The 16,582-nt window shown below is 33.2% G+C and overlaps 1 protein-coding gene across 1 annotated transcript in view; it reads left to right on the top strand.

Annotated features, from left to right (window-relative positions):
• Positions 1–16,582, top strand: part of LOC113399609 (protein halfway) — a 44,292-nt gene that overhangs the window by 19,826 nt on the left and 7,884 nt on the right. Inside the window, exons 2-3 of the mRNA XM_026638778.2 lie at positions 12,140–12,217; positions 15,360–15,546. Of these exons, the coding sequence (XP_026494563.1) occupies positions 12,140–12,217; positions 15,360–15,546 (265 nt within the window). The remainder of the gene's footprint in view (positions 1–12,139; positions 12,218–15,359; positions 15,547–16,582) is intronic.

Raw genomic sequence — 16,582 nt, 5'->3', positions numbered from 1 at the left:
TGCTTATGAGGTTATACTTCGGTTTGGTCCCATTTAAAGAAGGTAGTTGATTTTTGTTAATATTATATATTATTGAAATAAATATTTTTAAGCCATTTGGAAGTAACGTTTTATTCGTTTAGGTTATTCTACGTAGTATTCTAACGTAGTATTTGTCTTGTGGTATTATTAGGCGTACAATTAAACACTCAGTATATATTGTATTGTCAAGTGACCTAGTTTAATCACAGCGCAGCGGGAACGGTAAATTTTAATGATTAACGTTTAGCAATTATCTGTAAAATATATATCAAGTCAGAATAACGAACTGACGTGGATTTTTTTTAATACCGCAACCATTCAACGAATTAATTACATTAATAGATTTGTTAAAAAACACTCTCAGAATCGTCATAGATTGAATTGAACGCAAACCTACCATCGGTTCGAAATGTAAGAGTTTCTTGCCGGTTCTTCTCGGTAGAATTTACATTCCGAACCGGTGGTAGCTTCACTTTAAATAGTTTGTTAAATGACGATTCAAAAGTGATTGATTGAAAAAGATTCGATTTGATAAGCAGGCAAGACAGTAGTTATTTCATTTAAATAATGAAATAGATAGTCAACTATATAGTTTAAACGTGTTTGTTATGTAATGTAAAAGTAATTGCGAATAGCAATCCCAGTTTTTTGTCATCTATGTATTATAATATATAGATAAGTCTTAATAAAATTATAATTTATTAATAGGCAAAGTTAAAATTATCTTACACGTTGATTAAGAAGCATAGTTTCAAAAGATTTCTTTAAAAAACTAACCACTTTATGCAGAGTGATGAAATTATTGAACTACACCGTGCACCTGTTTTAGAATTTATTTGATTGATCTCCGATATCTATATTTAGGCTACATTCTACAGTAAGACTATTCTGTAACAAGAAACTCGATACTCACCGTAGGACACGAGCTTGAAATGTCAGATACTGATATACTGAATACAATAATTATAAAATGTATAGAATTATACGTATCAAAATGACGTATCACCGTAAGTCGGTTGTCAATATTTCACGAGTGAGATACGAAGCGAATTCCTAAAGAATCGCACTGCTGAATCGGGAGTTCGATTTTGTTTACCACGTGGCCGAAGTAGATATATATAATTTTAATTTTAAAGCCGAAATGCAACAATAGTTTTAATGCTAAAGACTTTCTCATAGTAGGCGTTTAGCACTGTCGCGACTGTCTCAAAATAAATAATATTTTATCAATATACATTATACACACATACTTATGCCGGTTTTTCTCAGGTCTGAGTTGTTCGATAATCAACAACTGTAACGTAACGATATTTTAAATCGGATATCGACTTTGTAAGAAATATAAGGTATAACTTTTTTTTTAATTAAAAAATGATAAAAGCTTCTAAATAAAAATAGCAGCGCTTGAACTCTTCCGGCCGTGCCGTTCCATCAGATCATAAGATCAAGGTGCAAATTATTGTAATTGCACACACAGTTTGCAGTTCCCTGTTAGTCGTCGCCGAAATTAGTAAAGAGAAAATCACTAAAAATAGATGCGAAGTTTTGTAGAAATTATAAAATGTTATCTTCAAGTAACAATCATATTAATTGCTCAGTGTTATCTGTCAGCAAGGAGCTGTTTGTTTAGAGCAATCTCGAGTCCCTTATCTCGGAAACTGCGTCTTTAATAGATAATAAAGTTTCGTAATTATTAAAAATATTTGTTGAATATTACGGACAAATGGTATTCAAAAATAAATATTAGCTATATTGCAATAATTTTAAATGGTTGCGCGTGTACGATTATGCTTATGACGTATACTTAACTCGTGTTTATATTATATGTATAATTAAATATATATATATTAATATGTAAAGAAACCTTTGTACCTCTTTTTAGCACCTTGTTAATATTAAGAAAAAGAGTGATATGCTAAAATTTATGCTGAACTAGCCCCCGTCTCGACTTTACTCGGCGTTACATGGTTACAATCAGGGTTTATATACAACTATTAGAGATTGAAAAACAAACATAGAATGCGAAATTTTGTTTTTTCTTCTTCTTTTTAGTCTCAGCTAGGGTTATATAAAAACTATATGATGGAGTTGCTCGCTGAACCGCCAATTAAGTGTTCAAACGCTCGAATTAGACAACTTCATCCCTTAACTTATTTTACAATGTCTTTTTTTTATTACAAATTTAAATTATGAATGGTAAATTTGTGAGTAAGTTTTATGGTAGAGGTGTAAAAAGAAAAAAAATATATATCATAATTATTTTATTTTGTTTAATTATTTTCATGCAATTAAAAAATACTCAGCTCTAGAGTTACCAATGGAAGAAAATCAAATAAGTATGAAGACAAAATTTTCCAAACGCGATGTATTCTTAAAATTTTCCATAATATTAAGTTCAAAGTTCGACGACTAAGGGAACCCTTATTATGATACCATTGAATAGTTAACTAACTTTCCTTTATATTAAACACTCATAAGAAAAATCAGCAATTTAAATTTGACGTAAAAAAATTAAGTTCCGGGTTTTCCTTGACTTTGTAAATCGAAAATTTTCTAATGATCCGAATATAGCTTGAGCCGAGATGGCCCAGTGGTTAGAACGCGTGCATCTTAACCGATGATTTCAGGTTCAAACCCAGGCAGGCACCACTGAATTTTCATGTGCTTAATTTGTGTTTATATTCATCTCGTGCTCGGCGGTGAAGGAAAACATCGTGAGGAAACCTGCATGTGTCTAATTTCAAAGAAATTCTGCCACATGTTTATTCCGCCAACCCGCATTGGAGCAGCGTGGTGGAATATGCTCCAAACCTTCTCCTCAAAGGGAGAGGAGGCCTTTAGCCCAGGAGTGGGAAATTTACAGGATGCTAATGAATATAGCTTCGGTTCCGATATGGTGAAAATAATTTATGTTGCTGATTATTTTTTATAATTTTTTTTTTTTTCGAAATCGGAATGACATACTACAATAATTAATTAAATTAAATTAATATAATTAATTATTGTAATTAAATTTTGAGAGACATTCCTTCTTGGCTATTTCCGGCGATGTTTTAATCGTTGTAGGCCGTGGGAATGGCAATAAAACTATTTATTGTTGATAAGTTTAAAAATGCCCCAACATTTTTAGCTGTTGCACAGCACATACAATATTCCATCTTCAATCTTGAACCTCTCGTTTCTAACAGCACCGTTTCCCTAGCCCTAGTCCTAGGCGATCGCTCGTCTACCTTATATACCTATTTAACTGGTTGTAATTATTTATTACACGTGTTCGTATGCATCTACATCCGGGTTCGTTAAGTTGACTTTCGACATGAGCGAGATCATTTATAGTGTTCTCGAGGAAAAAAATCTTTTGTAACATATGAACATGTGATATAAAATATTTTAAATATTCGATTGCGATTTTGTGCTTGGTGGTAGGGGTTTTCCGGAAGCCCGTCTGGGTAGGTATCATCCACTCACCACCCATCCTACCGCCAAGCAGCAATACTTATTAGTGGTGAATTTTCAATAACAGCGTAAAAGTTATATTTTAAATAAATATATTTGTAACTTTCAAAAATGACGAACTTCCATACAAACTTTTATCCTATTACATTCCCTCAGGAGCATTTCGTATTATCCTAATACTTCGTGTGCGTTGACAGTAGGTATGTCATTTTAAAACTTCCTCCAAAACGCGGTGCATCTTCTGGTACAATTTTTCTTTAATATTGGTTTAATACTTTTTTCAGTTAGTATTACAAAAAGTACTGGCTCGTCAATTATTAGTATAAACAGATAGATTATCAGTATATATTTCCTGTATATATTAAATGATCAGTTGAAAAACATCAATAACGTCTTAAGAGATTTATTTTTATCTTTCAGATTATCCATTGTGACGTTATACGCTTGTGATATCAAAATTACATTCATCAAAATTGTACTACTACTGTACTACTATGTAGTGTAGTGTAAGTACTATCTGATGCGGTATTCGATTTTTAAATTCAAAGTCTGATGTAGGAAACATCTTAACTTTGCCGTTTCATAATTACAAATCATTTGTAAAAAATACATTGGTAAAGAAGGCATATTATTCAATGCAAGATTATACCGATAATAAAAATACGCGGAGCTAATACCTGTTGACTTCCAGGCAGGATATATTACATACATATATCATTGCAATTAACTAACATGACTTTGTATTTTTAAATGTTGAAAAAAGAGTAAATACTGAGTATCTTGCCGGTTCTTCTCGGTAGAAACTGCATTCCGAACTGGTAGTAGCTTACCTTAATATAGTTTGTTAAATGACGATTCGAAGGTGCATGTAAAAGCCCACTTGAATAAAGTATATTTTGATTTTGATTGAGAGGTAAAGTACTAGGTATTAACTATCTGATAGAAAATTCATGATTATTGAAGTGATACTTCGTGGTACGGGAGGTACCATCCACTCACCGTATATTATACCGCCAAGCAGCAACGATTTGTATTTTTGTGTTCCAGTTTAAAGGATGAATGAGCCAGTGTAACTACTGTCACAAGGGATCTGACTTATATTTTGCCCAGAGAATCTGCATTGATAACAACGAGGAATTGATACGAGCATTATTAGAGTCCTTAATTAAAATAATTCTTATGTAAGCTGAACATCATAATATATAATAAGTTAAGTATAATAATATAATAAATTTATCACGAAAATGACATATAAAATGTTTTTATTGTATATATTCTGAACCATAATGTGTCGTGTTTGATCAAGTGTGATCACAAAGAGCTTAACCCGTCTGATAAGTGAGTCAGTTTCATTTGATAACACATTGCTATCGTGTTCTGGTGTTATCACTCGCAAATTACGCTTCGATCACAAGATGTTCACTAATATATGATATTCTATAGCATATTAAAACTCGAAATTGATCTCCTGGTCGTACTTAAATAACGATAATGAAGTCCTCCTGACTGATTTCGGTCACGGCAGTTAGTCTCTACACATAGAGCCAACTGCGCTGGACATATTATAACGTTTGTGTGCGCGATTACAGGTGCACACATAATACTCCTTCATAATCCGATGGTATGATGAGCCGACACGACTGGAAAGAGATTAGGCAAGCCCTTCACGTGCTTTCAGAGTCAGGCCTGGCTTAATCAAACGTAGCGCTGCGCTGCGCTTCGGGAACTTCCTCGCTGATGATTGGTCCATCCAAAGAGATGCCCCAAAACATTTCTCCATTTTTGTTGGGGCACCAGAACGATGTTTGCAGCTGGGCGTTTGTTGTACTAAAGCTGGGTCTGTTCCGTGGCAATAAATTGTTACTATTTCATTTTCAAGGTTTGATATGCTACTGAGAATTAGACAAAAAATATAAAAACCCAATCTTCGGGTCAAATGTCGGGTCGCATGGGAAGACCTCGGGATTGCTATAGCGATTAGCTACTTGTTATAATAATAAATAACGAATACATGTTTTTGTATCGATCTTACAAATTGGCCACTAACGGTTTTTTTATATAAACATATTATATACCAGAACAACATAGTGACTCAGCTCTTAAAATGAGAATAAAAAAATATACATAGGTATTATACTTTATTCAAGTAGACTCTTATAAGTACTTTTGACCTGTGAAGATAAATTTAAAGATGTCGTCAGTATGGAATGTAGTTTCTACCGAGAAGAACCGGCAAGTCGTGTTTAAGATTGTCAAAAAGAGTACCTACTGAGTTTCTCTTAAACATCAATTATTTTTTTCTTTATCTTCTACGAAAATCAACGGTACAAAATACTTAGATTCTTATCATCTATAATATAATCTTGTATAGAAATAAATGCTTCTATTAATAATGAAAGTAACTATTATTAATTGCTATAGATCTGATAGAGATATGGATCGATGAAAGTGGAGGATATATAAAGATTTTTATAGCTTAAATATAGCTCAGTCAATCCCACTCGAAATCCTTGAAAGACATTTTGCATCATTGCGCGAGGACGTCAGACCGGGCGTCTTCAATTATTCAATGTTTCATTTCCTTTCCTCGTATGAATAAGAGGAAGACGAATTCCTTTACGATATTTTAACCTTTACTAGAAAGATCTTAAGGTATATTATCGTATATTTTTTATGTATCATTTAGTGTATGTTTTGACAGTCCCATAAAAGGGTACGAAGTTTTACCAAATAAGACGTTACTTAAAATAAGATTTTAAATTAACATGGTTATTTTTATAACTATAAGCATTTGAATTTTTATTTGGTGGAGCTTGATATTTCGACATTATCTACAAATGTCTAGTTCACGACGTTCCTTGTTGTAAAATCACATAAACTGTAGTAGTTTATGTGATTTTAAACTACTAAATTTTTAATTATATTTATGTAAAAAAAATTCTTATTTCTATTTTATGAGAATAAAAAAATGTTCTCTGTCAATTTATATTAACATGTGTATTTTTTTAATTTATGTTATATTTATGTGCATAATAATGTTGGTCTTTACTATTTACGAAGTAAAAATATGTCCATTTTGCATTTCATTCATTGTTCAATTCAATTCATAATTTAATGGCTTATTGTATTTCTTAAGGCTTCTTTTGACATATTAAATAGATCTTGATCGTTAATATTTTGTAGGTATATTTTAATATGGTATTACACTCATTGTAGTATAATATGTAAGAACTTAGTCTTAAATCAGAAATAAAACATAGTTTATTCTTATATAATTTGATAAGAATTTTTAAATAATGTTTTACTCGATACGCAGTTAAAAATATATATTCGAGAATCAATTTTCCCGCCATGACGAGTATCTGTCATGTTCATGTTAACAGATTAAAAATAAAATATTATAATGTTTATTAGACAAAGTGACATACAGATAATAATAATTCATATAATATTAATATAATGTAATACATTCTTATTGAGTCTCATAAATAATATATTAGATATACATATCAGTATAAAAATTATATTAACTTTAAATGTACGAAGGAAAGATTGTGAGGAGTGTTGCTGGGTAGGGTTATAATAGAATGTAGAATAGATTCAGTGCGAAGCACCTGCAGCCGACGTACGGATGAGGTGGTATGTGATGGTAATTTATTCACCTTTGTTCGTAAACATTGCAATTCCCGACCATGAGAACTAAACTAACGCGAGTATATCTGTACAATACGATCGAATATTATCTTGCACGTCTACCACAACACGGCAAGATACTTTGTAACTAGAATCATATTGCTTCAACTTTTAACGATATTCCTATTCTATTACAGCAATGCACAACGTTATAGTCTAAAACTTAAATAATTATGCCATTCATTTTTACTTTTTTTATTGAAATGCCCTTGAATATTTATTTGTGTGTGTCGATATTATTAAAACGATTATTATTAATGTTATAAGTCAAAAATTATTATATATTTCTGTCGACTGTCAAATAACTCAATCACCTTACCGTCGTTACCTTTCGCTATATTATTCAAGCTTTTATTTAACTATTGGTTGGTATGTGTGGGTCGAATCTTATAAATGATTTAGTGCTTTGTACAGACAGCAGATTAAGTGGTAATATTGTGCAATCTTTTGACGCCCGTAAATACAATATAATAATAGATATTTAACAATAAGTTTTTAGGTTAATTTCTTTTAAGATGTAGATAATAGAAAATCTGTTTATATAGATCTAGGTAGGCGGACGAGCAAATGGGCCTGTATTTTTTAATAGTTTTTGTCAACGGGCGAATGATCTACGCGTCGAGGAGGTGTGCTTTGTACCTTAAGACCTTTTCTGTACCCCTGACAACATCTATGAAGAATAGTTATGCTTTGAAAGCGTGAACAATGTTTTTTTTTATGTCATCTTTTTTTTTCTTATATAAATTTTATTTTATATCTGTAAGTTAAATAGTTTTTGTAATTGATTTCTTGAGATTAATTCATAAGTTAGGCTGTAAGAGTGATGTACATTGTATTGTTTCTAAAATGTTGGTATGTATATCATGCTGGCTTATATATATCCCTTATATTATCTTTGCTTGCAAAGAAAACGAGGCAAAGATTAGAAGCTTAGGAATTTCAACCGAAATATGCACGGGACAATTCTACTAAATTATAACGGTAAGGATACGTTCGATATCGTAATTGAAGACCAAGTATACTTATTTATATCGGATACGATACGATCCAACTCTGTTCAAACCCGCAACTGGATCGTTGGTTTGGTAGAATACATACTCTGCTGATCGGCAACGATTGCGTTTCGATTTGATTGCAATAAACTGTCAACTTTTTAGTAGAATAAATCCCTCGCTCTGTTTTCCTTCACTCGATGGTGAACACGAGAACACGAGATAAATTAAAAATACCCGTTGAGTTTCTTTCGTCGGTTCTTCTCAGGTAAAATTTTCGATGGTAGTTTTTAATTTGACAATCAATAAATCAGTGTCTCCTATATTGAATAAATGATTTTGATTTGATTTAAACTCCAATAATTGAGCAAAATGAACAATATTTGAATATCTGTTTTTGTGTGCATCTCTAACTTATTTATCAGATTATGATGAAACTTTGTAGAATTGTGATACGTTGGTACAATCAGGAAGGTTACAATTCAAAAAGAGGTTTTTATATGTTAAAATTTGTCTTTGTATTTTTGTCCTTCAATAAAAACAATTAACGTCGAACCTACTCCTACCTGTGCGAAGCCGGGTCGGCTAGCGAGTGATTTACTAGAATTCTTGTCAAAGTTTCCAAAAAATCTGGTATAAAGAAATATTTATGCTTTATATTCCAAGAATGACTTTACAATCTTCGCGTAACGCGTGCATCATTTTATGTTATTAAATGCTTAAGTCATTCCAATTGACGTATCGTAACCGCCTACGTGTATTTTTTATAAACATTTTACCTTCCACCGCAACACAAACCAGTAGGTATGTGTAATGTATATAATACATGCTGTATATAAAGAGTTTTGTATCATAAGAAGTGAGTTCTTTATTTTATACATAAGCCTGATGGCTTAGTGCTTACAACTGCCTCGCTCGCCTAGTGGTTATCTAATTAGGCTGCAGATCCCTAATCCAGTCTTGGATTCGAGCCCTGTTTTCTACATCGAATTCGTAGTTACTTGAATTTGAAAGTCGTTTGACCTTGAACCTTGATTCGGATCAACTGTCCTACCGATTGCTGAGAGAATAGAAAATGCACTTATGTTTGCGCGTATAATAAAAAATAAATACCATGAGAAATGTTTGTTTTATGGAGAACGGGCTATCTCCAATATCATCGAATCTACCTCTTCAAAGTTTCAATCGAGACAAGTACATAGAGTCATAGACATCATAGGCTTATCGGTATTGCTAGCTAGATTTAGTATAGAGGACGAACGAGTTAGGATATGTGGTCGCCCATAATACTAGAATCTAGAACAAATAAAAAAAACGTAATTTATGTATCCACCGCTGGCAGTACTTTGGCAAAATATATGTGTGCGCAAAGATGATTACTTACTGCATGTGGTTCATATCACTAAATGTACATATCAATCAATTCACCGTACGTTCACCTCGTGTTTTGCTAAGAAACTTGATCCGCGCTTCGACAATTTATGACTAACGCAGATTTGGACGGTTTTTGTACAAAAACTTGGTATGATTGTACGAAGTGAACTTAAACAATAATGAGCCAATATTGAAAGGCACAACGTGCTTCATAATTAACATTCAATTACATACCAGATAATTCTGTTAAAATGCTGTAAAAATGACCACCTCTTTTGCCAAATATTCCACGACTTCTGATGATAATAATCAGAGAGTGAATTGCGATGCTCTTGTTCGTTCAAGGAATCAAGATATTTTACCGTTGTAAAAAAGGTTCAATAGAGATTTGTTTTAATTTTGTGCTTTTCGTTTTTTTTTTTAAATACTGTGACATGCGAAGCTACGTTATAACATTATACATTCATTTCAGTTGTTTTCAATGACGGTTGCATAAAATGTGAGTTATAAGATAAGATTTCTTAATTTTTAAAGTTAACTATACTTTAAAAAATCGGTGAATTGACTGAACATGTTAATAAAATTCAAATAAACGTATCTTATCTGTAAATCAACAAATACTTAACTACAAACTATTTTATTATCTATTTAATCTTATATTGAATGATATGCCTTATTTATTATGTTTATTTTTAAATAACGATTTAAATTAATTAATTAGCAATGTAGTAATATAATATTATTTTTATTACAAGCTTTTTGTTATCTTCAGCGCGTAGGTTAAAATTTTGAGCAGAAATAATGCCCAAACTTTTGGTGTTGATTCACTAGTATTCTCAATTTCATTTGTTTTTATTCAAAGATTAAATAAAATAATGCTTATAGGTCTTCATTTTTGAAGTTAAACTTCTTTCGGCGAGTTATGAGTTAATTATTATGACGTTCGCGCAATGTGATATAACAGCTTCCTTCAATTCAATGTAAAATTTATTACGCAAAATTGAGAATGTTTTTAAATTTTTGCTGAAAGAAGAATAAATTACATGTGTCATAATAATAATTATTATTTGATTTTAATTAAGTAGATTAGTATTATTTTGTTCTAATAAATCATTTGCGTGCCATTAAAAAACTATTTTAATTACGCCGAGGAAGTAGAACATTCACACTCCGGTTTTTAATATCAAAATATTATTCTCTGTTAATTTGTTCAACGATACAATCAACAACTTTAGTATAGTTAGTGTTTTTAAACGCTATGCTATTTTCTTCGTGACTTTTTCCAAAAGTCGGCAGGTCTAGCCGTTTTGCATGCTCGGAAACAAGTTTATCTAGTAATAATCAGTATAAATGTTATATATTACGATAGCAACGTGCTAACTTGCGAGCGTGCATAATTTATTGCAACCTGATCCTGTTTGTTTATTGCAGTCCATTGCAAATTGTAAACAAACGCAATTAAATTTGATTAATAAAATTGATGACATTTTGCGTGTGTTGAAATTATTTAAACGTTTTAATTTTTAGAACTAAAACATAACATACATACATAATCAGCCTGTAAATTTCCCACTGCTGGGCTACGGCCTCCTCTCCCGTTGAGGAGAAGGTATGGAGCATATTCCACCACGCTGCTCCAATGCGGGTTGGTGGAATACACATGTGGCAGAATTTCGTTGAAATTACACACATGCAGGTTTCCTCACAATGTTTTCCTTCACCGCCGAGCACGAGATGAATTATAAACACAAATTAAGCACATGAAAATTCAGTGGTGCCTGCCTGGGTTTGAACCCGAAATCATCGGTTAAGATGCATGCGTTCTAACCACTGGGCCATCTCGGATCTAGAACTAAGATGAGCATATTAGAAAACTATATTAAAAATAGCCACTAGACCGCGTGGAATCGTCACGCCTAGAAGATTTCGTTGCATTTATATCGATTTTATTATTATTATTAGTTGCGATAATACGGTATATTGCTGTTCCGTCATTGATACGGTTCGAATAGATCTATTCTCTATTTTAAATAATCGACTTTTAAATCAACTTAACAAATATAATCTAAGTTGTATTTTTTTGCAGTCTGTACTCTTAGTCGTATAACGCGTACTAAGACATTTTCATGGCACTAGCGTCACTCATATTAATGTCAATGGATAGACGTATAGTTTTTATGATTATTTGGATCTCGAGGTCAAACCGGCGAAATGCCAATTCTTTAAAACAGTTTTCCTGCGCTTCGTTTGTTTTTAAATTCATCTTCTCTTAAGCAAATGAACTGAACATTATTTTCAGTCGGTTGTTTGAATGAATCTTTTGTTCTTCTTTCATAAATCTTTTAAGTAATTATTTTAATTATATATAAGAATTATATATTGTATTTTACTAGTTGCCTTAAATGTGTGTCGAAAATGGGATGTTTTTCATTTTAATAATTTATATTGAGAAACACTCTTGGAGAGGTCCCAGGGCAGTAGCCCCTGTTCCTGATTCGGCCTGATTATATAATATACAATTGACTAAATATTAAGTTTAAGAGTTAATTACACAGAAATACTTCTACTAATTATATGATACTTAATTTAATGTATCGTTTCAGGTAAAGATCTGGTGTTATCTCCTGATGTTCCTCATATTCAATATGGGGTTCGTGGAGACGAGGTTGGAAGAAATGGATGTAAGAAATTATTTTAAAAGATTAAGTTATTGAGTTATGCGATGATTGTTTGATTTTACTTGGTGGCAGGGCTTTGTGTAAGCCCGTCTGGGCAGGTACCACTCACTCATCAGATATTATACCGCCACACAGCAGTACTTAGTATTGTTGTGTTTCAGTTCGACGGGTGAGTGAGTCAGTGTAACTACAGGAACAAGCGACATAACATTTTAGTTCCTAAGGTTGGTGGCGCATTGGTAATATAAGGAATGGTTAATATCTCTTAGAGCGCCATTGTCTATGGGCGGCGGTGAGCACTCACCATCAGGTGTTGTGTTCAAACCCATCAACATCGAATCTTCCTGTTGTTCTTTGTTTGTTATTCAATTGATATGTCGGTTGTAAATCCGTGGACTAAGCTCCAAGCCCTGATGGGCGCAATTACTTTAGAGTTGTATTTAACAACATATTATTTATCATCAGATGTTCCAGTTTGACTTAAACTAGTATCGAGATATTATCTCCGATACTCAAGTGTACAGTTTCTATAAAATCAAAGAGCGTTTCAATAGTCATACTATATGTAACTGCTTTTTGCTGACGTATGTTACTATGGTGAAAACTGGTTTGTTAATAATAATAAATAGGCACTTAAGTATATTAAGTCCGAGGAAGGGGGGGGGGGAGAATTGGACATATTAGAAGACACAGCATTGTTGTTTAAGCAATGATTGTAAAAGTTCCTCTAAATTTCTCTTCCAATTACGTACTAATGTTTTTTTTATTATTCGACAAATTCTTTTATATTTACAACGGCTTTGATACCTTATCGAATCTTTTTGATCGAACTTCGACTCAACCTAACCTAAACAAACCACACATGTAATGTAATGGGCCACCTTATTTTAACCACCATCACCGCCCAGAGACATTGGCACCGTAAGAAATATTCATCATTCCTTACATCACATCAATGCGCCACCAACATCAGGAGCTAAGATGTTATATCCTTTGTGCGTGTTTGTGCAAGTTCCACTGGCTCACTCACAATTCAAATCGGAATACAACAATTTAACACAACAACGTATTTAATTAACTGTTTTTCAAGTTAAATGTCAAACATTCGCAATTCATAAATTATCTGTTTATTTGCGACTTTGTCCGGATCAAGTTGACATTTTGTTTTGCAATGCACGAGGTCGTAAGCTATAACATAGTTATCAAGAACAAACGAACATATAACGATAACTTAAGTAAATAAAGTCGTTTTCAACTGGTGTACATTTCCAAATATTATCCATAGAAATATTAATTTATATTTGCTTATGTATGGAAAATTTGCATTTTTTATTTTGTTATATTTTCGAAATAACGAATAAGTATGAGAACAAATCAAGAACTTAAACACACATAAATATAATATGTCAATCTACATAATAAGGAAATGGGGAAAACATTAATTTACTTAAAATTATGTTTTTGGATTTAACATTACGTACCTACTCAGCGAGTTTACTTTTAAATGCGTTACTTTTAAACGACGAGCGTTCATCATTTCAGATGGTGTTTTATTATATATACATATCACGTTCATAAAACGTTTATATTGAACGACCAACATACAAAGGTTTTTTGTGGGCGAAACCTTCTCGTGCGTACACAGAAAAAGTCACCAATTTTTTTTCAATCGCTCAAATGATTTAGACGAAGAATCTTATTATATTGGTACTGACATTTTAGTGATTGTTTGTATAATTTTTTGGAATTAAGTTATTCAGGATCAGTATTTGTGTTAGTAAAATGTTTTTTCGGTTTTCTTTACTTAACCCAAGCTATATTTGAAACCCTAGCGTTCTTTTCTAAGCTATCTTCGCCCTCGTTTAATTTCAAAGGGGTTAAGAGCCCTTTTATCGTCTAGGGCCATTGTTCAGCTTACAGCAAGCTTGCAAGAGATGAATAATAGATAGGAAGTGCTCGGTTCGTTATCTATTCGCTGCTTTTTAAACTGATTGGAGATATATATAGGGTATATCTTTGCCGTATGTTGACCTTTATTACCTTAGAATTAATCGTTGTGACAAAAAAATCGCTTCTTTTCTGTACCTCGTTCTACTTTTGTAAATCCTAGTGTATATTTTAGTTTAAGTCTTGGTGTGCATTAAGAGTATATTATGTACAATAAATCTACATTGAGTCTCGGCAGGCCACGAACTGTTAATTTATTTTCAATCGCAATGTAAAGATACTGACTGATAAATTGCGACTCACACACACACACACACACACACACATCAGCCCGCATTCGGCCACTGCTGGACATAGGCCTCTCCAAATGCACGCCACTGTGGTCTTTCTTCGGCAACTCGCATCCAGCTCCTGCCAGCCGTCTTGCGCAAATCGTCACTCCACCGTGCCTGAGGACGTCCTACACTACGTTTAAATTGCGACTAATCCCAATAATTTTGTGGGTCAAACACTTAAAAAATTTAGTTAAATTTTGAGAAATAAGAAATTAAATTATTTGATAAAGTTAAGTGACTCCGTATTAATCATTCCCTTGAGTATTCATTAAATATAAGCTAAAATTTAATTCAAAAGTAATAACAAGAAACAGTTCCACTGTTTGTCCTTTTGGAAGAGAAGGTTTGGAGCACGCTTATTCCACCACGCTGCTCCATCCGGGTTGGTGAACGCATATGGCACATTTCATCCGACATTTAATTTCATGCAGGTTTTCTCACGATATTTTCCTTCACCGAAAATCATGAAGAATTATAAAAACAACTTAAGCACATTCAAATTCAGTGTTAAATGCCCGGGCCGCAATTATTGGTTATTAACATATTAAGTGGTCACCGCCGCCCATAGAAAATGGCGCTGTAAGAAATATTAACCATTCCTTACATCAACAATGCGCCACCAACCTTGGGAACTAAGATGTGCCTGTAGATACACTGGCTTACTCACCCTTCAAACCGGAACACAACAATACTGAATACTGCTGCTTGGCGGTAGAATATTTGATGAGTGGATGGTGCCTACCCACACGGGCTTGAACAAAGCCTTACACCAAGTGAATATTATAGTCATTTTAAACTTAATTAACCCAATAATCACAACTCTTTAAAGACTTTTGAAATGAACTTATCGGTTTAACTTCCAGCCGCGGCCACCATCAACGGAGAAGCCTAAGCCGGAGGCACCTCGCGTTGAGCTGAAGAAGGGTAAATGCTTTCACATGTCTCGGGAGCATTGCCCCACTGATCCTAAGTGCACGCGCGTGGATCCCGTCTCCGTGTTTTGCTGTGACGTGGACAGTTTCAGACTGAAAGAGGCGCTTGCTATTACAAGTGAGTTGAAGTCATTTGTATTTTTTTATGTACTTTTTATCTATTAGTCAAGCCTACTTACTTATGTATATAGAAGTTAGGGTTGACGTTTCAAGCGTTTATAACATCAGAAAGTAATGTACTTTTAAATGCTTTGTTTGTACATATTATTAATAACTTGAAGTTCCAATATATTTTATACTTTCAAATATCAAATTAGGTGTATCCGCCGAGGCTGCTAAAATTTATGCCAAGCTTGACATACCGAACACGACTCAGTGGTACTTCTCGCTGGTTTAACATTTTATATTACATAGCCAGCTCTGGAACGTCGCTACTGAATGCTGAACAACTTGTAGCATTGGTCCCTTATATCATTACATTATTCAACCCCTTATAAATTTCCATCGTATTACAAGATACTGAGAGTACACCCCTACATTATTGAGATACCATAAAACCACGAAACGCCCTCCGGAGCCATTCTTTGGAGGGCGTCCATCTTCCAACGTCTGTGTTGCCCGACCAAACCGCGTATATTTAATAGTGTGAATAGGCTTCTTACTAGACAGGTTCCAGTCTGGACCGCAATAATGTGTGGTTGCGGTTAGTGTAAACTAGTTTCACAATAAAAAAAATATATTCGTTACATTTTTGTACATAAATAATATTTGTCAATATGGTCATTTTTAAGAACTTATAATTGCTTAATTTATAATGTAAAAAAGAATTTTTAAGGACATTCAGTGTTGCTAACGGCCTAACTAACCGATAAGCACGAGATAAATTCCAGAAATTATGAAATTTCAATACATAAAGGTTATTTGAGTTGGGAGTCCACGACGTATTCTAAGCACTAGAACTACCTTTTTTATTGAACACAAATAAACCTTCACGAGTGTGATCGTTGCGGAATGTGAGACGACCTGCGTGTGCGCCGGCGCCCGCGACGTCGTAAATATACCACGACAGAATGTTCGGACGTGATTGCATTGTTTTTGTTTGTTTATTTTTAAAACAAATAACCTTGATTAAATTGCTGTTTGTTAAATTGTTG

The sequence above is a fragment of the Vanessa tameamea genome, chromosome 13, assembly GCF_037043105.1.
Source record: "Vanessa tameamea isolate UH-Manoa-2023 chromosome 13, ilVanTame1 primary haplotype, whole genome shotgun sequence".
In the NCBI taxonomy this organism is placed as follows: domain Eukaryota; kingdom Metazoa; phylum Arthropoda; class Insecta; order Lepidoptera; family Nymphalidae; genus Vanessa; species Vanessa tameamea.
Note: the sequence above shows the minus strand (reverse complement) of the source record. Positions and strands in the feature narration are given on the sequence as shown.